Below are 21,404 nucleotides of genomic sequence, written 5' to 3'. Positions count from 1 at the left end.
ATCTGTCTAGTTCAGTAGTTTTAAAATACACTAAAACAATTAAAAATCAAGATCAATTCTTTTCGATCAATTAAAAAAAATCAATTCTTAGTTTGGTAACACTTTACAATAAGGTCTCATTTGTTAACATTAGTTACATGAACTAATGACAATACATTTGTTACATTATCTATTAATCTATAATGCTTGTTAATGAAAATCCAGATGTTCATTCTTTGTTCATGTTATTTCACAGTGCATTAACTAATGTTAACTAATGCAACATTTTTGATTTTGATGTATTAGTAAATATTGAAATTAACATTAACTAAGAAATATAAATACTGTAGAAGTATTGTTCATTCTTAGTTGATGTTAACTAAAGTAGTTAAATAATGTTAATTAATATAATCTTATTGTAAAGTGTTAACCTTAGTTTAAAGGGGTAGTTCACCCAAAAATGAAAATTTGATGTTTATCTGCTTGCCCCCAGGGCATCCAAGATGTAGGTGACTTTGTTTCTTCAGTAGAACACAAATGATGATTTTTAACACCAACCGTTGCCGTCTGTCAGTCGTATAATGCATGTCAGTGGGAACTCCATCTATAAGAGTCAAAAAAACATGCACAGACAAATCCAAATTAAACCCTGCGGCTCGTGACGAAACATTGATGTCCTAAGACACAAAACGATCGGTTTTTGTTAGAAACCGAACAGTATTTCTATCTTTTTTTTTTTTACCTCTAATACACCACTATGTCCAGCTGCCTTGAGCATCCGGTTGGTGAGGTCTGAAAACGCTCTCTGATGACGGAAGTGATCTCTCGCATATATACTTCAATGAGTACGAGTGATCACTTCCGGCATCAGAGTGCATTCAGACCTCACCAACCGGATGCTCAAAATATTGTCCTTATATTATCCCTATAATATCCTTAATCTTTATCCATTAAATCATGAATGACTAAAAATGTCATGTAAGATTCCTAAAGAGAACATTTAGCTTTTAAAACTTTGAGTTCTGGAGTGTTGAAGTTGAGAACCACTGGTCTAGTTGAAAGTGCATTGTGCTGAGAAACTATTGTTTTGTTACTGTATCTTGATCCATGCTCAGTATAGCACCCCTCCTATATTTTAGGCAATTTAGAGAACACATGCACTTATTGCTCCCTGATGACATCTAAAGTTGTCTTTCTCCTCTTCCTCAGGCCTGTGAGCACAGCTAAGACCATTGCCATGGCTGGGCAGGACCCCTCTCTGCAGCTGGACCGCAAGGGAGAGGGTACCGCCGACCACTCTCCAGCACCCCTCGGCGGCAGCACTCGCCGATCACTCAAAATCAGACCCTGTGTGAACAACTCGGGTATGACCAACACACCTCTTCTGAAATTATGGAGAACGTTAACAAGTGGATAAATGCTTTACCTTTGTAACTTAAAAATGCACAGTTTTAATATTTTATTACGACTATCTTGAAGATGGTATATTGTTGGTGTTCTATATTTTGGACTGACCTGAAGCTGTTTGTTCTCAGGAGGTCTTCAGGAGGGGTTGGAGGAGAACCTGTCCAGTCCAGATGAAGTGTTCCACACGGGACACTCTCGCAACTCCAGCTTTGCCAGCCAACAGAGCAAAATCTCAGGTGGGACTCAGGGCACGATCAAAAGAGCATCAGGTACAGATTATAGCTGATTATAGTATAAAAAATACCTTCAAACCACACTTCTATAATTAACATTTAATCATTTGAACTTCTAATTGAATACAGTTTTAAGCAATTTATTATACAGGACACAAAACAGTAATACAGAGATTTTTATGTTCTTAAAAACAAACTTCTTTGAGAGAAATTTTCACCTAAGAAAGTGAGTGTCCTTTTTTATTTTTAAATGCATACACTACTACCATTCAAACATTTGGGGTTTGTAAGATTTTTGAAAAAAATTTTTGATAGAAGCCTCTTATGTTCACCAAGGCTGCAAAAATACATTAAAAACAGTAATATTGTGAACAAGTATTGCAATTTAAAAGATGTGAGGTCTATTTTAATACACAATAATAGTAATTTATTTCTGTGAAGGCAAAGCTGAATTTGCAGCATCATTACTACAGTTTTTAGTCTCACATGATTCTTCAGAAATCATTGTAATATGCTGATTTGGTGTTTAAGAAACATTTTTTTATTGTCAATGTTGAAAACAGTTGTGCTACTTTATATATTTTTTTCCTAAAGTTTCTCTGATAAAAATGAAAAATTTAAAAGAACAGTAATTATTTGAAATGGAAATATTTTGTACAATATTTTGTTTAATGCATCCTTGTTGAATAAAAGTATTAATTTCTTTTTTTTTCTTTAATTTCTAATTTGAACTGTAGAGTACTTATTGATCAAAACTTGAGAGGTTGATACGTGAAAATGAAATTCTTCAGTTTATTTCCATCAGTACATTCACTTGAATCATAAAAAGATTTAGAGCCCCTTTTTTACATTTGAGAGTTTTACTTTTCATTTGCACAATACATTATATTTCACAATAGTGCTATGGTCAAGAGAACTGCTTAGTTACTCATGCACTGATTTGTGGGATGTTTGTCCTCCACTCCACAGGCTACAGCACAGAGCACTCTCACTCCTCCAGCCTGACAGATCTGTCCCAGCACCGCCGGAACACCTCCACCAGCAGCAGCAACACATCAGGAGGCACGTCTACAACTATCGAGAGCCCCGTAGAGCCGGAGAAAGAGGTGGTAAAACCAGAGAGGCCCCCACGTCCCCCTCGCCCTGCTCTGCCCCCAAACAGACCCTCAAGGTGGGGAGTCACTGGCCACACGCACTTAACTTCACCAACCTACTTTGTCTTAAGTTTAACTGCACAAGCAGATATAGCTTAAACACAAAGTATAACGTGACTGAGTTGACTTGATTGAAAAGAAGTATTTATATATCTACACAGGAGAAAGAAGGACTCTGTGGAGAGCCATCCCACGTGGGTGGACGACACACGAATCGATGCAGATGATATTGTGGAGAAGATTGTGCAGAGTCAGAACTTTGCAGATGTCAGCAACAATGAAGGTGTGTTGAGAAGCAGTTTGGTAGTATTAAATATTTAGCACCATTAACTCATCTTTAGCCCATTTATTAAACGGATACAATGGCGATACATATGTGGAAGGGTATTACTCACTTGTGAAGCCTTCACATCTCTGAAGCTGATCATTCTGTCACCTTTTCTCCCACAGACAGCAATTTAACACTGTTTATCAGTAGAGATGGTACCACAGCATTAAGTGGCATCCAGCTTGTCAACAGGTAAATTGGTGCTCTTTTAAATGCCTTTTAATGTAATGTTATAAATGTAGAAAAGTTTAGTAAGAATTGTATTATCCGTTTATTACTTATACTACCATTCAAAAGTTTGGGCTTGAGTCTCTTAGGCTCACCACGGCTGCATTTATTAATATCGTTCTTTTATTCTTTGGCAGGGTGTCTGCAGGTGTTTTTGAACCGGTGGTGATTGAGAGCCATTAGATCTCCGAGATCGCGACGGTCACTCTCTCACACAGCCATGTTTTTTTGTTTTTTTCGATTGAGAGAGCAAGACAGGGACTATATGTCAGAGTGGGCAACTGACTTCACAACTTGCTCCTCTTATGGGTCTGAGAAATTACTTGCATATTACAGCTGTAACACCCTAATTGTGCATTACATTTGCTGAGAAAAAAAAACCCCAAAAAAACTGGTGGTGGGTACGTTTTTGTAACATTCATGGTTCTTTGATTAAGAGTTAATCATCATAAATATTTTACAGCAGATTCTGAGAATACAAACTACTTGAAAGTGAGGCACAATGGGAACTTCAGTCTAACACTGTGAAATATGAGGGCAGTCCAAAAGATTTAGAAATTCAGTTCAATGTTATATTCACTTTTTAATCAATTATTTAATGTTTTAAAGAGGGGTGATTTAATATCCTTTATTTCTTTGTGATGCATTTCACACCCATATTATACACAAACCACTAAAATCTGCCCTCGCATACATTGTAATAATGCAGTTTAGTCAGTAACCAACCAATTGGCCTGTGGTAAACATTGATTAATGTGCCTGAAATCATGTATGGCTGGCCATACAAATATGTCTTAGGCAGAGAAAATGGTTTGGCCGTTTCCCCCATAATAACCATTTTCAGTATCTCAACACTTATGCTTATTTATCCGAGGTGGGCAATGGTTTGCTTGTATATGTTCCAGCTGGACTGGTGAACATGAAATACAGAAATATACTGTACTTGTCTCCCTTTCAGTTAAATTCCCCATTTTTAACTCAGTCTGTCAGTATTTCTGTTTCAAATCTATTCAAATCTTTCACTTTGCTGCATGTTTCAGCTTCAAATATTTGTGTGACTCTGAGTTTTGGCTCTGACAGCACTGCGGTGCACCCAACAACAGCTCAGCCACCATTTGTGGCATTCTCTCGCTAGGGTCTTGTCAGTATTAAAATGTTCGTGTGACTCGTATCCTAGTGAGATCCTGTATTCAGATGCAAGAGCAAATGATTTGGAGAGTCCTTGTAATAAGACACAGCTGAATAATTGCATTGTTTGTGGAGCTAGATCAGATACAATGACTCATAGTCACATGTCTGTCCTTGGCAACCGCGTCTGTGTTTCTGACCGGCACCTGGTGTGCCCTAAGAAACAGTATACAATAGGCATGACGGTGACAGAGAGAGAAAGGGAAGGCCAGTTTTCTGTTTCTCTGTCATGTGCTGCTTGTTTGTCATCTAATTAGCTATTCATGATCTTAATCATGGACGTGAATCTTTCTCAGTTGATCTGAGAGCATTCGCCACATTAAAAACTGACATTGTGAGTTTTTTATACTCATTTCGCACGCTATTTTTGTCAGTTGAGAGAAAAGTGCAATGTGGGCCTGTTTTGTGTGAGCCCATTTTTGAGTTCGTTCAGGGAATTGGCCCTTAAATATTTCACCTGTCCAGTGGCTTAAAATGACATGCTTAAGCAGAATCACTATTCACTAGTACAAAATAGAGGTGAAGTTACGTTACATTTGAAAGTTTTAAATTTATATTAACTTTATTTTTATTGCTCATGCCATTTTAAACTAACAAATGAGTGTGTGGCGTGATCCAGCTGCTTTTCTGCAGGGTTAGTACTCCTGGAAATTTAAAGTAACACTAACTTTGAAAGGGCAAAAAATATGGTAGTTATGTGGCCTGATAAAGCTTAGTGTTCTGGATGTTTCTGATTAGCTAGTATAAAGGGATTCTCTAAAGACACTGAAAAACTTATCTTAATGTTTGTTGTTTACTCTTTGTACCTGTTGTCTACTCTTACACAAAAAAGCTATTAGCGACCAAGAACAATAACTCTATCCTGCCATTTCTGTATTTTCGAACCAGCAGGCTGGTTCATTTGAATCATTTTTTTTTTTTTTTTTTTTCTTTTGGGGGGGATTTTTTTTCCTCTCAACCTTGATGTCAAATATTTCTGTGTCTAACATTTGTCATGGCATGAAATAATGACCTGTGATTATTGTTCTTTTTCTTTCTTCTCTCTTTCTCTAACAAAGACTTTTATAATGTTGATGTTTTTAGTCATAATTGACTGTAATCTGTGATCTTTCAAATGTAGAAGAGTGTATATATAAATATATATGCACACCTACTTGGTCTATTTATGATGCTGTTGCAAGGAGCTGACTGGGGTCTATATGCAAAAGTTCAAGTTGGAAGCAAGATGGATTATGTCATTTATTATTAATTGTATACATTTCAATAATCTGTATTCCTTGTTTTCTTTAAAAATGAGGTGGTTCAGTTAACGTGTTCATTCATTTAAATCAATATGTTGTATTTTTTCAGTTTAAAGAAAATAATTAAGAATAAAGACCTATATATATATATATATATATATATATATATATATATATATATATATATATATATATATATATATATATATATATATATATATATATATATATATATATATACAGTACAGTCCAAAAGTTTGGAACCACTAAGATTTTTAATGTTTTTAAAAGAAGTTTCGTCTGCTCATCAAGGCTACATTTATTTAATTAAAAATACAGTAAAAAACAGTAATATTGTGAAATATTATTACAATTTAAAATAACTGTGTACTATTTAAATATATTTGACAAAGTAATTTATTCCTGTGATGCAAAGCTGAATTTTCAGCATCGTTACTCCAGTCTTCAGTGTCACATGATCCTTCAGAAATCATTCTAATATGCTGATTTGCTGCTCAATAAACATTTATGATTATTTTCAATGTTGAAAACAGTTGTGTATTTTTTTTTTTCCAGGATTCCTTGATGAATAGAAAGTTCAAAAGAACAGCATTTATCTGAAATACAAAGCTTCTGTAGCATTATACACTACCGTTCAAAAGTTTGGGGTCAGTAAGAATTTTAATTTTTATTTTTTTGAAAAGAAATGAAAGAAATGAATACTTTTATTCAGCAAGGATGCATTAAATCAATCGAAAGTGGCAGTAAAGACATTTATAATGTTACAAAAGATTAGATTTCAGATAAACACTGTTCTTTTGAACTTTCTATTCATCAAATAATCCTGAAAAAAAATATTGTACACATATTTTGTACAATTGTACACATTAAATGTTTCTTCAGCAGCAGATCAGCATATTAGAATGATTTCTGAAGGATCATGTGACACTGAAGACTGGAGTAATGATGCTTAAAATTCAGCTTTGCCATCACAGGAATAAATTACTTTGTGAAATATATTCAAATAGAAAACAGTTATTTTAAATTGTAATAATATTTCACAATATTACTGTTTTTTACTGTATTTTTAATTAAATAAATGTAGCCTTGATGAGCAGACGAAACTTCTTTTAAAAATATTAAAAATCTTAGTGGTTCCAAACTTTTGGACTGTACTCCGTGTGTGTGTGTGTGTGTGTGTGTGTGTGTGTGTGTGTGTATATATATATATATATATATATATATATATATATATATATATATATATATATATATATATATATATATATATATATATATATATATATATATATATATATATATATATATATATATATATATATATATATATATATTACACTGAGTGGCACAGGCTCCAGGATACTGAAAACCTTAGATGGTATTGGTATATATATGTAACGTTCACTACAACAGCACTTAAATACTGAGGACTAACTAATGTCACTCACACCTTCTCCAGAATGTTGATCAGCATTTCTCCTTTGCTATTGTAAAAGATGAAAGCTATGCACTTACAGAAAGCTTTTCATGATAACATCCATATTAATATCAGCAACGTTCATAAGAAAATAAATTATATTCTGGAGATTTCTTTAAAAATATATAACATATAAATTAATTTACCACTAAAGTACTATGGAAATGAATTTATTTTTCTGATTGTGACAAAGATTTATATTTTAAGATTACACATAAGCAATATGGTGTTGCTCCAAAGTTTTCTTGGTCTTATGTTTGGTTTAATTCATGGAGAGGTTACTTTCTAACGATGGACCAGAATTTCTACACTCAAATGTGAATGTTTCTTGTAACTGTCAGGTGAGGTTGTCTATATGTATTATTTTGGGGAAATAAAGATAATGTTGGATATCATAATACAACATATTTGTTTGTGTGACTTATTTAATAACATTCAGCTAATTATGAATGATTTACTTGTGAATTATGTTTTTTTTTTTTTTTTTTTTATTGCTAGAACACAGAATACGTGTCCAAATGGAAAATAAATGAAGTTTAAAACCGTTTTATAAATTTGCTAACTAATGAAGCTGATGTCTCCAAACTGTCCTATTTTGTAGTCTTTAAATTAAAATTAGTTTACTAAACTTAGTTCATCTGACATAATAAATTATAACAACCCGCTGACGCAGAGGATACCAGTTTTGTCATTGAACATCTTTTATATTTTCGAATAGAGTCGTGAAACTTGACCTGCGGGAGGATGATGCTCTTTTATATGGTTCTGTAGCTCATTTATAACGGGTTAACTCAGCCTGTGTTACAACAATCCCCCTCTCTGTTACAAAATATATTTTAAAATATATATTTTCAAAAATCTGAAATAAACACTGGATACGTATGTGATCATTTGCAGGCTGCTTGAGAGATGGCCGCCTATCTCTGCTTCTAAACAGTAATCATTCGTCTTTGAGCGCCCTCGTATGGTGAACAATAAGAAATACCACGGTGAGATTAAAAAAAACTACATTTCCTAGCAAGATTTCCGTTGTTAGCCGGAAGTAGATTTCATAAATTTTGGTTGCATGCGGAAGTGGCACGTCTATAATGGTAAGATGAACTGAAATAAGTGTAAAAGTGTTATGTCTTTGTCGTTTTTATGTATATATCCATATTACTATCACATATACAGATCCATATTACACTTTATAGGTCGCCGCGTTGTTTCTAGCTGTTAACTGTCGCGCTTTCTAGCAACTGGGATGAATAAAGCTACACAAGAGTTTTGCCCTGTGTAGTCAGTAGTATGATCACATAGTTCATATTTGTTCGGTTACATTTATTTGTTCATTGCTTTATGACAGCTGCTGAATGTATAATTTGCCCTGCCATAGAGATTCAGGCATACAGTAGATACCCTTCATAAACATATCGACACCATAAGTGTGTGCAGGGATGACGTCAAAACCCGGAAGACTAATTCGCCACTGGTTCCCTCGAGATTTTCCTATGGGATTTTATAATGGTGTTTTTAATTTATAAGGGAAATGCGGTGTATGGTAAACATAACTTGACGTTACTCGAGCGTTTTGCTCTACAACTTAAATTACACGTCCATATCGAAAACGCGAATTTTGAAGCTGATATTTACGTTTATTTATTTGTTTGTTGTTTTTTTTTTTTTTTATAATTCATTCATTTAAAATGTATTTTTCTAATAAGTAACTAAATAAAAACATTGGTGTGTGCAGTTTACATTGTAGATCAAAACGTTGACGTTGAGTATCTGGTTTTGAAAACATTTTTTTAAAAAGAAGCCAAAATGTTAATTCCTCAAATTATTTTTTTTAAGTTTCTTTTTATATATTAACATTTTATATTAAATGAGACTTGTTAAATGTCATTTGCACTTATATGTGAGACTAGCCCTAAACACAATTTCTTTTCAGGCAACTGGAGCAGATCAAGCTGTTGGCTTTGGACTTGTTGGCTTTAGTCTGTTACTGTTCACGTATTACACTATTTGGGTCATAGTCTTGGTAAGCTTTTTTTTTTTTATATAAATAATCTACCCATAATATGCTTTGTTTCATATGCTACTGAAAAAAAAAATCAAACACTGATGCAAACTCTTCTGCCCTTGTTCCAGCCTTTCGTAGACGGTGACCATGTGATCCACAGCTATTTTCTTCCACGAGAATATTCAGTCATACTTCCTGGAGTCGCAGCATTAATCCTCTTACTTTGTGTTGGTACGTAAAGCAAGGCATATGTCATCATAAAAAAATAGCAGTATATTGACTTAATAAAAATGTTATTAATTAAATTCAACAGCACAACAATGTTAATTATTCAAGCCCCAGTTCCACGGAAAAGGGAGTGAATGAGACTGAACCACAAAATCTTTACTAGAATGCAAGAAAAAGTTTTAAACAGAAAATTATGGTAAATGTAAATGTTGGATTCAATCAGTAATCAGAACAGAACAATTAAACAAAATTCTCTTAACATTAAAAATTACTAGATATTATTGGATGAATTTTTAAATTGTTGCATTTTCATGAAATCTGCATATAGATTTTATAAAAATGATGTATGTAATCTTGCACAGCTTCAAATTGAAATTCAAAATTTCTTTTCCTTCCACTATTTACTCTAGTGATCAAATTTACCCTCATTTTTTTCAGGCACCTTCATAGGAGTCATAACATGGAAGAATCGAAAGCCTAAGAAAGTTGATTAAGACTCTTCAGGCTGTTGTGAATTATCTGGTCACAAGAACGAACTGTGTTGATTTCAGTCATGCACCACTTCCTGTAGACAGCCACGTGAATCTGCTTTCCTGGATTCCAGTCATGTTCAGGTGGTTGTTAAAATAAACAACAAAATAGAGTTTATTAAGTTGCCATATCAGTACTGAACATGTAGCTACTCAGTAGTCTCTTTGAGCTTTGTACATCCAGTGTCCACAAACTTGACTTAAGAAACTTGTGAGATGTTTAGTTTTGGAAAATTCTTTCCATAGTCAGGAAGATAAAGGCAAATAATACATGAGCATAATTTTGACACCCAAGACAAAGGGAAGATATGTGTGTACTTTGTATCTGGATGGCATCTAAATGGAATATGGGATTTTTTATAATCATGCTTTAAATTGAGGATTGTTTCAAATGTTCTCTTATGTTGTAAATAAACATATTGATAAGGTAGAGTGCTTGCTTAATATAGCAGCAAAATAATTGAGGGCAATAATCTATAAAGAATGAGAAAGAGAACTTTCTGTAAAAACCATACACAATCCCGTATTAAAATAATAAAAATATGCAAAACTTAGTTCAGTGTATTGTGTTTGTTTTTCTCTTACTCATTTTATAATATTTATTCATTCTATCTATCTATCTATCTATCTCTATCTATCTATCTATCTATCTATCTATCTATCTATCTATCTATCTATCTATCTATCTATCTATCTATCTATCTATCTATCTATCTATCATCACCTGTCTAAGTCTAACTCATTCAGTGTGTGTCATCATATATCATAAACTACAAGAATTGTATGAGATTGTGATGGTTACTTCATATTTATATTAAAAAATACTGCATAAATATATGTATATTTGCACGTTCAAAACATTGAACAATCCATGTTATACTTTATATATATATATGTGTGTGTGTGTGTACTGCTGTTCTGCGCGTCTTTGGCTGTTAGTAGTCCTGGTCCATGTATTCAGTAGCAGCCGTGTGTCAGTGCTGTGGGATGGGCCGCTGCAGTCGCGCTCACTCTGATGAGAGACTGACTGATCGAGCGCGAGCGGCTCATCCACACACTGGCCATGTCATGTCACGCGAGGACAGAAAGAATGCGCTGATCTCCCCATCCACGACCCACACGGACGAGGACATGTATTAGAGGCCCCATAATGAATCGCACTGAGGTATGTACGCATCTTTTTTTATTAGACGGAAAGACCTCGTTTTTCATTTTTATCGAAGTGAAGATAAACTCAAGTTCCTCTAACAGTTAAAGAAACGATGAGTTTAGGCTCTTCCTGTTTTAAAATGGGCTGCTTTGTTAAAATGTACATCAAATAGGCTACTGGCCTATAATTCACAATTATAAAAATATACATTATTTCGAAATTGGCTTTCTCTTTAATTCTGTCCTTCATATGAGGATCTGATAACAGAGGTTTTTTAAGCCACGGGCAGAGGGGGAAAGACTGAAACGAGATTGGAAAATTGAATTTCTTCATACAGAACAGCTGATTACCATCACTGGAAACTAATAACTTCTGATTCAGTATTTCTCTGGCACTTGAGTGGACAGTGGTGAAAAGCTCATTTACTGGAGGCACATGACAGTTGGGAGGACAAAGCAAACAGGCTGAAAAGTGTGAGCCAAAATTGTTTACAGTGGTTTGCAACTATGATTTCCTTGTGTGCAAACAAAATACTGGTGTCTTAAAGGAGCAGTGCATTTATTGCAACTGATGGCATGTCAGATTTGTGCTGTGACCTGCTGCAGGGGCTCTTTTGTTCTCACGTGATGGTGCTGCATTCACTACTAATTAAGGATTTCAAATAACTTGTCATTTTCCTGTCTGAGAGACCCCACAATAAGACCTTAAGACACTTGAATGGAAACAGATTTTGATTTGTTGATCTGTTGTCAGGGAGACTGTTGTCCTTTACCAGTTTCAAGATGATGACAAATCCCAGTCATTATAACATGAGTATAGAGTACCGAAACAAATACTGATAAAACGTAAGGGATCTCTCAGTAAACAAATCTTACATCTGTCTGTGTGTGGTTTCTGCTGTTTGTATTGAACTACATGTCTATTGTATGTTGCAGCTGGAGATGTCAGGGCCAAGTGTGAACCGACACAGTCGCTCAGTGAAGAGGAGACGGTGGGGAGGACTGAGGCAGCAATGGAAACTTCTGGGTCTGTTTGAGATTGACCAACAGCATGAGTTCTACAGTCTCACCTGTATGATGAAGGAAGGGCTGTTTGCTGCTGTGCAGAACACCATTGACAACCCTTTACCTGTGAGTATTCCCATGTTTAAGAACCTACACCTCACCCTGTCCCTATTGAATATCACTTTTTCCATCTTTAGGGAAAGATAACCGGAGAAAATGCAGTCAGCGCTAGAGTTTTGACCAGTTTGTGGACTCTTTGGGGTCCATGGAGAAGATATATAAAACATATACAATTTTCTTAAAAAAAAAAAAAAAAACTCTGGGGGAGGAATAATTGGGGGAGGAAAGCCTTTCATTTAGAGGTATTTTAGATTTTTATTGTTTTGATGTCTATTTAATAATTTAATAATTATTCAGAATGAGCTAGTGTTAGCATATCCACCACTCAAACGGTTATGAACTAATTTATATGAACAGAGGTCACAGGTGATCATAATCAAACAGGTTTGGAATCATGAAATCAAAATCAAAATACAGTCACATGGAAATAAACAGTTCAGCTCACATTACATTTTCAGTGTTGAAGTGCATATTGAAATCAAAGGTGAGAGAGACAAAAGCTTGGCATGATCAAACACCTCCAAGGAGACAGACATGTTCCATTTGACATTAATTAGTATGAGGGAAGCCTCCGTAGAGAGGTCTGATCTTTCCATGGAGACTGTGTGTTTGTGGTGCTGAAGAGGCACCATATTACAATGTTTTAGCTTGATTAGAGCTGTTTTTATCTTGGTAATTTGCTCAAGAGTAACAGAGCAGAGGGTGTGGAAGAGTAACCAAGTGTTTCAGTAACAAACACCATTGTACTGCATGCATCAGGGAGGAGGGACAGAATTCAAACAATGCAATGTTTCTCACAGTGCATGGTGCTACAACAAGAGAGGGCAGAATAAGAGACAATGTAGAATGCAGATGGTTAAATGGCATAAGTAAATAATAATCATAAGTATAATATCTAAGTGTATTTAATGTATTTTGTCTGAACTTGCATGGCTTTTCCCCCCAGGCGTGACACATTTGTGATATTTCATAGGTTAGAATGTTTTCTATATAATAATTTTCTTATTTAGATGATATAATATTGAAACAGCAGTGACTGTGACACTCAGTAACACTTGAAAGAATTACAGAGCCTCCAGAAAACCTTGTATTATTTTTTGATGCGTGAAAGGCTCCAAGACAATGTTTCTGTTCTACTCTCCCAGTTGGCATCCCTGACTACATTTTCAGTATGTTAAAGCCTAAATAAAAAATGAAATTGGATAAGTTTTAGTCCAGGATGCTGTCAGTAAGATGTTTCAACCATGCTAAAATACAAAATACACATTACAAAATCTAAAATACAAATTAAAGCTGCAAGCAGCGATGAAAGGGCCCTCGCACCCGTGCCACCGCCACCCGGTGGCTTTAGGAAAACAGAGCACGATGGGAAATATGCATTTAAGTACATAATATAGGAGGATTAAGTCAGTCATTTATATGACTATAACGTAATTTTGGCATGTAGATGTCTTCAGGCCAGGACTGTTATCAAACATGTGAAGTTTGAGGCAGATTGGACATTGTATGCTTGAGTTACAACAACTTCCTGTTTTATGGCGTTAATCGCATACATTAGCACTTAGCCAAGTGTTGCATGATTTAACGTGTTTCTAGCATGTTTGGTACTTTGTGGCATATTTAAATGTGTTTCAGGGAATAAATTACAGTGTAAAGCATGTTATTTCCTGTTGCCAGCAGGTGGCGCTATGACTAACTGAATATTGTCATATAGATGTCTTTAGGCCAGGACTCTTATCACAAGTGAAGTTTGGGGCAGATCGTGCATTGTATGCCTGAGTTACAACAGCTTCCTCTTTCATGGCGAAACATCAGACTTTGTCAGGCCGCCACGAACACGCCCTTCAGTGAAAACTCAAGATCTTCACAATTTAACACCTCTAAGGCCTTTAGATTAGACTGACCAAATATGATGTTGATCTGATTAAAGCTCTAGGAGGAGTTTGTTAAAGTATAACACCTGGAAATGGCAAAAACTGCAAACATTTTGCAGAGAAAACTCAAAATATCTGACTTCCTGTTGGGTTTTCAGATTTTGTACTCAGGGACTTGGTAGGTATTGGGCTATTACACATCTCTACCGAATTTCATACCTGTATGTGAAACGTAGCACTAAGGGCGCTTAATTGAAAATTTGTTGGTGGCGCTATCGAGCCATTTTGCCACACCTAATTCTGAAACCCATATCAGATGTAAATTTTCACCACTTCTGATGCATCTGCAACGTTTCATGAGTTTTCAAGCATGTTTAGGCCCTTAAAAATGTGATTCATTTTTGGAGAAGATGACTGAGCAATTACAATAGGGTCCTCACACCATCTGTGCTCGGGCCCTAAATATTACATGTCAGGGAACATCAATAATTAATGACATTTGTAAAATAAAATGCAGTTTTGTGAACAATTACGCCTTTTATGTTGTAAACTATTTTATAGAAGGACTAAGACACTCAGTCCCTTGCTATACTGTGAATACAGCCATAGTTAAAGTGTTTTTAAAACCCATTAAACCCATTAAAATGGTAATGTACTCAGATATAATAAACTGGGTTTCACCAGAATGTGACTGAATTGTGGGAAAACTTAATGGATTGATCATTTTCTCCATTTGGGATTTGGCTTGAACTTATCGATGTGACAAACACATCCTCTGATATCAAACTACTCCACATGTTTTGGGTAACACTTTACAATAAGGCTTCATTTGTTAACATAAGTTAACTACATTAGTTAACATGAACTAACAATGAAAAATACTTAAAAGCATTTATTTATCATAGTTAATGTTAATCTATATTTACTAATATATTTTTTAGGTCAAAGGTTGTATCTGTTAACATTTATTAATGCACTGTGAACTAACATGAAATTAGTATGAACTAAAATTATGAAAGGTTAATAGATGCAGTAAAAACATATTGTTAATTGTACCTTATGGTAAAGTGTTACCTTGTTTTGTAGTGTGGTGGCACTCATGGGCATGTGCTCGTTCGCTAACAAACACACACACATAGATGATGTTGCAGACCCCTGATTCCATTGAATCCAGTCTGCTTATGCAGCAGTATGACTCATGAATGTGCCGCTTGTTGTCCAGCGGTCAATGCATCTCTCTCACACACTTTTTTCACAAAAAGAAAAACATTGCCTGCATATGTACTATAATATGAATACTTATCATTATCGATCAAATATTTTATGCTTTTTTTAGGATGAGCTGTGTGAGGATGACTACAATCTTGAGGTTACTCAAATCCAAAAGGTACGTTAAAGGAAAAAGCAGACACTGCTGTTTTTTTGCTGGACAAAATGTGACATTGCAGCTGTTGAGCATTGGCTTGTTTTGCTTGAATTATACATAAGATATTATGTACAATTTCCACTGAATCTCATCTGTTATGTTTGTGACTGTGTGAAGGACTTCAGGATGGAGACGTATGCTGGGCCGGTGTTCGCCAGTCTGCGGCGCTCCCTGGGGATGACGGAGAAGGAATACCAGCAGTCCCTCTGCTCCGAAGGCAGCTACCTGCAATTCATCAGCAATTCCAAGAGCAAGGCAGACTTCTTCCTAACGTGAGTCAGCACAAATGTTTCGCTTGCAGGAGCATATGCACCAGAGAGGAGGAGACACTTTGATAGATGCATTGCCTGTTTTTTTGTACTGTATATCATGCATGCACATTAATTGAACCAGTTGTTTTAGCTTGATTTTAGCTACGTTTATGCTTGTAGTCTGATTTTTTTTTTTATATATCTTATTGAAATAATCTTAACAAACAGTCTTTCCCCATTCATTTAGATAGGAGCTGTACTTTTACTACTATTTAAAGGTTTGGGGTTAGTAAGTTTTTTTTTTTCCTTTTCAAAGAAATAAATACTTTTATCAAGGAAGGATGAATTAAATTGGTCAAAAGTGGCAGTAAAGACATTTATAATCTTACAAAAGGTTAATATTTCAAATAAATGCTGTTCTTTCTGTTTTGCTGAGAAAAATGTATCATGGTTTTCACAGAAATACTGTGTTAAACAGCTGTTTTAACATTGATAATAATAAGAAATGTTTTTTGAGCAGAAAATCAGCATATTAGAATGATTTCTGAAGGATCATGTGACACTGAAGGGATGGCTGCTGAAAATTCAGCTTTGCCATCACAGGATTAAATTATATAATATATTAGAATAGAAAACAGCTATTTTAAATTGTAATAGAATGTGACAAAATTACAGTTTGCACTGTATTTTTGATCAAATAAATGCAGCTTTGGTGAACATAAGAGACTGCTTTGAAAAAAATTTAAATACTTTCTGACCCCAAACTTTTGAACGGTAGTGTATTTTAGATATGTATCTGTAAGTAAACTTTGTAATATAATAATAAGATTCCAAACAAATAATAATATATTTGTTTGATGTCAAACCAAATGTCCTTCAACACACACTTCTTTCTCCTCTGTTCAGTAATGACAAGCGGTTCTTCTTAAAGACACAGAGTAAAAGAGAAGTGCGATTTCTCTTGTCTAACTTGAGAATCTACATGGAACATCTGGAGAAGTACCCACACTCTCTACTCGTCAAATTTTTGGGTGAGATCCTGGAGAACCAAAAGTTACTGGACAAATATTTGATGTATTTCATATGCCTTATAAATTTAAATGTGTAATACATGATGAGACAACTTAAAACCCTAAATGATGCAATCTTTATTGCATCCATTTAAGAAACTTTCATGCTTTATTCATGGACAGGTGTTCACAGAATCAAAATTTCACATCAGAGGATGGTAATTATTTCATTTATTTAATATCTTTAATTTCCTGTCAATATTATTGATTATTTTATTGCCCTCGAAGGTACATGTTATAAAACTCTATTGGTTTTCTGTGTGCAGAAGTACTTTATTGTGATGCAAAGTGTGTTTTACCCTGATGACAGAATCACAGCAAGGTAAGACTTGCTGCATTCGCTAAATGGAAATGGTGAAGTGTTAGCGCACTGTCCATTATCAGTCCTGTTAATATTTAATGTTTTTTGTCTCTCCATCACATATGTGAGAGTACACCACAGGAACTATCATTTTGACGCAATGTTATCCACAGCCTTGCACTTATTGGTTATTAAATTGCTTTGACTTTTAGCTGTTGCACTAATGGTAAGAATAATGATCCATCACTCCCACGCCCTTCTCCATTACTATCACTCTTCTTCTAGCTTTACATCACCCTTCTCTCTCAATGTTTAAGGTATGATTTAAAGGGCTGTCAGGTGAGCCGGTGGACAGACCCAGCCCCTGAAGGCAGCCAGATCATTGTTGTTTTAAAGGATCTTAATTTTGAAGGACAGTTCATTCGGTTGGGTAAGCTCAGTTCCTTGTTAGCAATGGAAATTTACTGTAGACTTCATCTGCACCATTACGTTCGATCTTATAGCTCCTCGTTCATATGACAGATCAGCAGCGTCCTTGGCTCCTGCGTCAAGTGGAGATCGACACAGCCTTTCTTCAGACACTCAATGTGTTGGACTACAGCCTCCTGCTGGCCCATCAGCCCCTGCACCAGGATGAACTCAGCCAGACTCTCTCTTTCGCAACACTCATCATGCGTACCAAAAAGTGAGTATACTAAAGTTTAATATACCATGCGTATAGTCATCCATACGCAGCCACAGTCATTTACAAAGATGCTTTTAAGGATGGTCTGCTTGTGTATATTGTGTATTTCAAATGATCCTAGTAAATAAGATATAAATAACCTAAATCTAAATTTCAGGGAAGTTAAGACAACGTTCACATTGTCAGTCCAGATCCGATTATTTGTGTATCCGATTGGAATCTGATCTAAAATTATTGACGTCCACAGATCCAATTTGTGTGTCCATGACACTCTTTCGTTTTCCAGAATTGCATTGGTTTCTATGGCGTTGCGGGGGTTTGCAATACAGAAATTGTCTTATTTACAACATGACAATCATGTGTAGCCGCCACGCTGGACTACTGCGTTATCTGAGGCAGCAGCAGAAACGGTATGTGTGGCTTTATTCCATGCTGTCGTCTCCACCGGTTTCAAAACGTGTCAATTATACTGTAATTTTCCGTTCATCCGGCACTTTGTAACAGCACAACCTTGTTTCTGCAGCGACTTTCAGAATGTTTCCTATAACAATGTGTGACATTGTTATTTTACGTGACGTGAGAAAGTCACATAAACCACGCAATATTCAAACAGAGCAGACAGACCAAAACGGATTTCCAGAAGTGCGATTTGAATAGGATTTCAAACTACACATGAATGAAGCTTAAAACTGATTTTTTTTGCTGTTCACACTTGCTAAATCTGATCGGATTTCAAACGGATATGCACAAAAATCGGATTTGGACTGACAGTCTGAACGTAGCCTTAAAAAAAAAAGTTCTCATAAAACAGCAAAGGTGTGACCATGTTTTGAAAAGAGAGGGTTTATGTATAGTGAATGGAAACATTCTTAAAGGAGATGCCAGTGTTATATTGTTCTATAACGTTTGTTTGTTTGTTTGTTTTATTTATTTATTTTGTGTCTCATTCCGAAGACTGCGCTTTTTCGGCTGCATACGTCATTGAGGCTGCCTCATTTCAGAAGAGTGTCCATTACATTCCAAATTAAGAAAGAAATTACAATAATTGATGCCTCATAAGGAATAACAGTAGGTTTTTACTTCTCTAAAAAGATGTCTCATTTTAGGTTTAGTTACTTCTCTAAAACGAGACATCCTCAATGACGTACGCAGCCAACGAATGCAACCTCCGGAGGGCGCAGCCTTCATAATGACACAGCTTTTATCTCAACACTGTAATTACTTGAAAAATGATGTTGAATAGAAAACAGTGGAGAGTGAAGACTGTGGATATCTATTCACAACTGTAGTATATTTATATTTAGTGAAGCCTCAAGGTCGGTGTGGTTTGGTATTCAAATTCTGTTCTTGACACAGTCAGACGGTACACAGATGCTTACGACTTGACGATAGTGATGAACTTTATATGATTAAGTGCAGAATACTGATGTTTGATTATGGTTCAGAAACAATACTTCAAGAAGTTTCTTTCTGCTGCCTCGTATCTCTAGTTCAGTATATGAGGATAACAGGCTTTTCCCTGACTGTGAATGTTCATGTTCACCTCTGTTTCCAGATCCCTCTCTTTCTTCTCCAAACGGCCAATGGCAGGCAGGCATGTAGCCAAATCATATCTAGCTTCAATGTCATTAATGTCTCAAAGAAATAACAAAAACTAAATTACTAAACTGAACTATAATAGCCATGCGTCGTGTCCTTGGTACTATCATTCCATCACTTATTAAACATCTCATATACTGTATATATCCATCTTCTAAACAAATAGCTCACCCAAAAATAATGACAAGTTTTTCATTTACTCATTCTCATGTCTTTTGAAACATTTATGACTTCTTCTCTTCCATAGAAACCAAAAGGACATATTTATAGCAGAATGTCAAAGCTGCTCTTTTCCATGCACTGAAAGTGAACAGTGATCACGGACTGTCAAGCTTTTCAATGAATGACTTGTATTTAAGTCTCTTCCTCACACAAAGTTATCATATGACTTCAGTATGGTGCTTTTTATAGGAGCTTGACTGTTTTTGGTCCCCATCCACTTTCATTGTATGGAGAAGAGCTGTGTGAACAAAGCATCTCTTTTTGTGTTCCACACACACACAAAAAAGAAAGTCACGCGCGTTTGGAATGACATGAGGGTGAGTAAATGATGTAATAATTGTAATTTTGGGGTGAACTATCCCTTTACGTAATAGCATGGAAAATTCAGGTGAAATAATCTGCAACAGCCACATGTTTTGATTGAATGGTAATCATTGAGTTGGATAATGTTCTTTGTTCTATTCTGTGTTCCTCTCCGACTGGTTGTTAGGTCAGTGAATGCGACATCCAGTCCAACACATGCTGCATCACCCACTGTTCCCGGGGTGGTGGCAGAGGAAGACTCCACACTCCTCTCCGCAGAATTAAATTGTGCAACAATAACAGAAATGCACAGTGGCAATGGAGGAATGGACAATACAAGTCTTGAGGGAGAGAAAATTGAGCAATCCAGTAGGATGGGAACAGAGTCAGCCGACCTACAAGAGTTCCAGGCCCAGAACCGGAGACTGCTTCCCAACTTCAAGAACCCGCTTCATGTCATTGATGGACCAGAGGAGCGTTACTTCATCGGAATTATCGACATCTTCACTGTTTATGGTTTCAAAAAGAGGCTCGAGCACCTGTGGAAGAGACTGAGACACCCACGGCAAACATTCTCCACGGTCAGTCCTCCAGCTTACTGTCACAGGCTGTGCCAGTGGGTTCAGGACCATACCAAATGAAATAAGACCGCTTGGATAACAGATGATGTGCCACTGTTCACTCATACATACTCACCTCATTATGGTAATACAGTGGAAAAAAGGACCTGAATGTACATTTGAGGGCAAATGTTTTTACTCTCTTAAGTTGACCATTTTGAAGTATCTGTTTATGAATAGCTTTGTTTAAGATGATGCTAATTAAAGTACTTGTTGAAACACTTTACTTCCTGAAAAATGCAAAAGTTAAAAGTTGTTTTCATTTAAAATTGTTACGCAAGTAATGGTGCACTGCGATGACCACCGCGTTACGCTGAAGATGCATAGGGATGAAGACGTGAATAAGAGCAGCGGAGGGTGTAACCTTTGATTTAAGTCTGTTTTTGAAATGTTCAATTATGTAATACTGATTACATATATCGCATTCATTGTTACCACTTAATATAACCAGCTGCTCGGACAGAAAGGCTTTTGAGAGTAAATGAAACATATCATGACTTACAGCTTATCAACAGCAGCAGGGTCCCTTCTTTTATGCTGTCTTTCATTTTAGCATCTGTTATGTGAAGCTACATAAGTGGGCATTCAAATGTTTTTTTTTTTTTCTGAAATATTTATAATGCAGTATAATAAAAGAATGTTTAAGATCTGTATCTTTTCTTCTTTAATGTTTTAGTTAGATCATTCTCAATTATTCTCATCATACTTTATGCGATTAAGGCCCATCTTGACCGGATGACTGTTTGGAATTTGTTGTTGTTGT

The 21,404-nt window shown here is 35.6% G+C and overlaps 3 protein-coding genes across 5 annotated transcripts in view; all 3 read left to right on the top strand.

Moving 5' to 3' along the window:
- fam102ab (family with sequence similarity 102 member Ab) overlaps positions 1-5,836 on the top strand; it is a 44,390-nt gene extending 38,554 nt beyond the window's left edge. Inside the window, exons 8-13 of one of the 2 annotated variants that reach the window (XM_048187861.1) lie at positions 1,189-1,343; positions 1,515-1,655; positions 2,589-2,790; positions 2,935-3,056; positions 3,224-3,293; positions 3,467-5,836. In XM_048187861.1, coding sequence (XP_048043818.1) covers positions 1,189-1,343; positions 1,515-1,655; positions 2,589-2,790; positions 2,935-3,056; positions 3,224-3,293; positions 3,467-3,512 — 736 coding nt within the window. In that variant the 3' untranslated portion in view covers positions 3,513-5,836. The remainder of the gene's footprint in view (positions 1-1,188; positions 1,344-1,514; positions 1,656-2,588; positions 2,791-2,934; positions 3,057-3,223; positions 3,294-3,466) is intronic. The other variant, XM_048187862.1, reaches the window with a different exon arrangement.
- Positions 5,837-8,230: 2,394 nt separating this feature from the next.
- Positions 8,231-10,570, top strand: dpm2 (dolichyl-phosphate mannosyltransferase subunit 2, regulatory). The gene is made up of 4 exons (XM_048187886.1): positions 8,231-8,347; positions 9,187-9,276; positions 9,387-9,489; positions 9,925-10,570. Exons 1-4 carry the CDS (start codon positions 8,345-8,347, stop codon positions 9,978-9,980), a joined length of 252 nt encoding a protein of 83 aa, XP_048043843.1. The 5' UTR covers positions 8,231-8,344; the 3' UTR covers positions 9,981-10,570.
- Positions 10,571-10,948: 378 nt separating this feature from the next.
- pip5kl1 (phosphatidylinositol-4-phosphate 5-kinase-like 1) lies at positions 10,949-21,294 on the top strand. Of its 2 annotated transcripts, XM_048187846.1 has the most exons (11): positions 10,949-11,181; positions 12,102-12,296; positions 15,501-15,551; positions 15,708-15,862; positions 16,748-16,872; positions 17,035-17,069; positions 17,178-17,233; positions 17,530-17,642; positions 17,735-17,897; positions 19,453-19,491; positions 20,209-21,294. In XM_048187846.1, exons 1-11 carry the CDS (start codon positions 11,167-11,169, stop codon positions 20,660-20,662), a joined length of 1,401 nt encoding a protein of 466 aa, XP_048043803.1. In that variant the 5' UTR covers positions 10,949-11,166; the 3' UTR covers positions 20,663-21,294. The 2 variants fall into 2 exon arrangements, with proteins under 2 accessions (XP_048043803.1, XP_048043802.1); XM_048187845.1 differs by lacking the exon at positions 19,453-19,491 and having other exon boundaries at positions 10,951-11,181.
- The last annotated feature ends 110 nt before the right edge of the window (positions 21,295-21,404 follow it).

This window comes from Megalobrama amblycephala, linkage group LG4, assembly GCF_018812025.1.
Source record: "Megalobrama amblycephala isolate DHTTF-2021 linkage group LG4, ASM1881202v1, whole genome shotgun sequence".
Taxonomy (NCBI): Eukaryota; Metazoa; Chordata; class Actinopteri; order Cypriniformes; family Xenocyprididae; genus Megalobrama; species Megalobrama amblycephala.
This window is presented reverse-complemented; position numbering and strand designations above follow the sequence as displayed.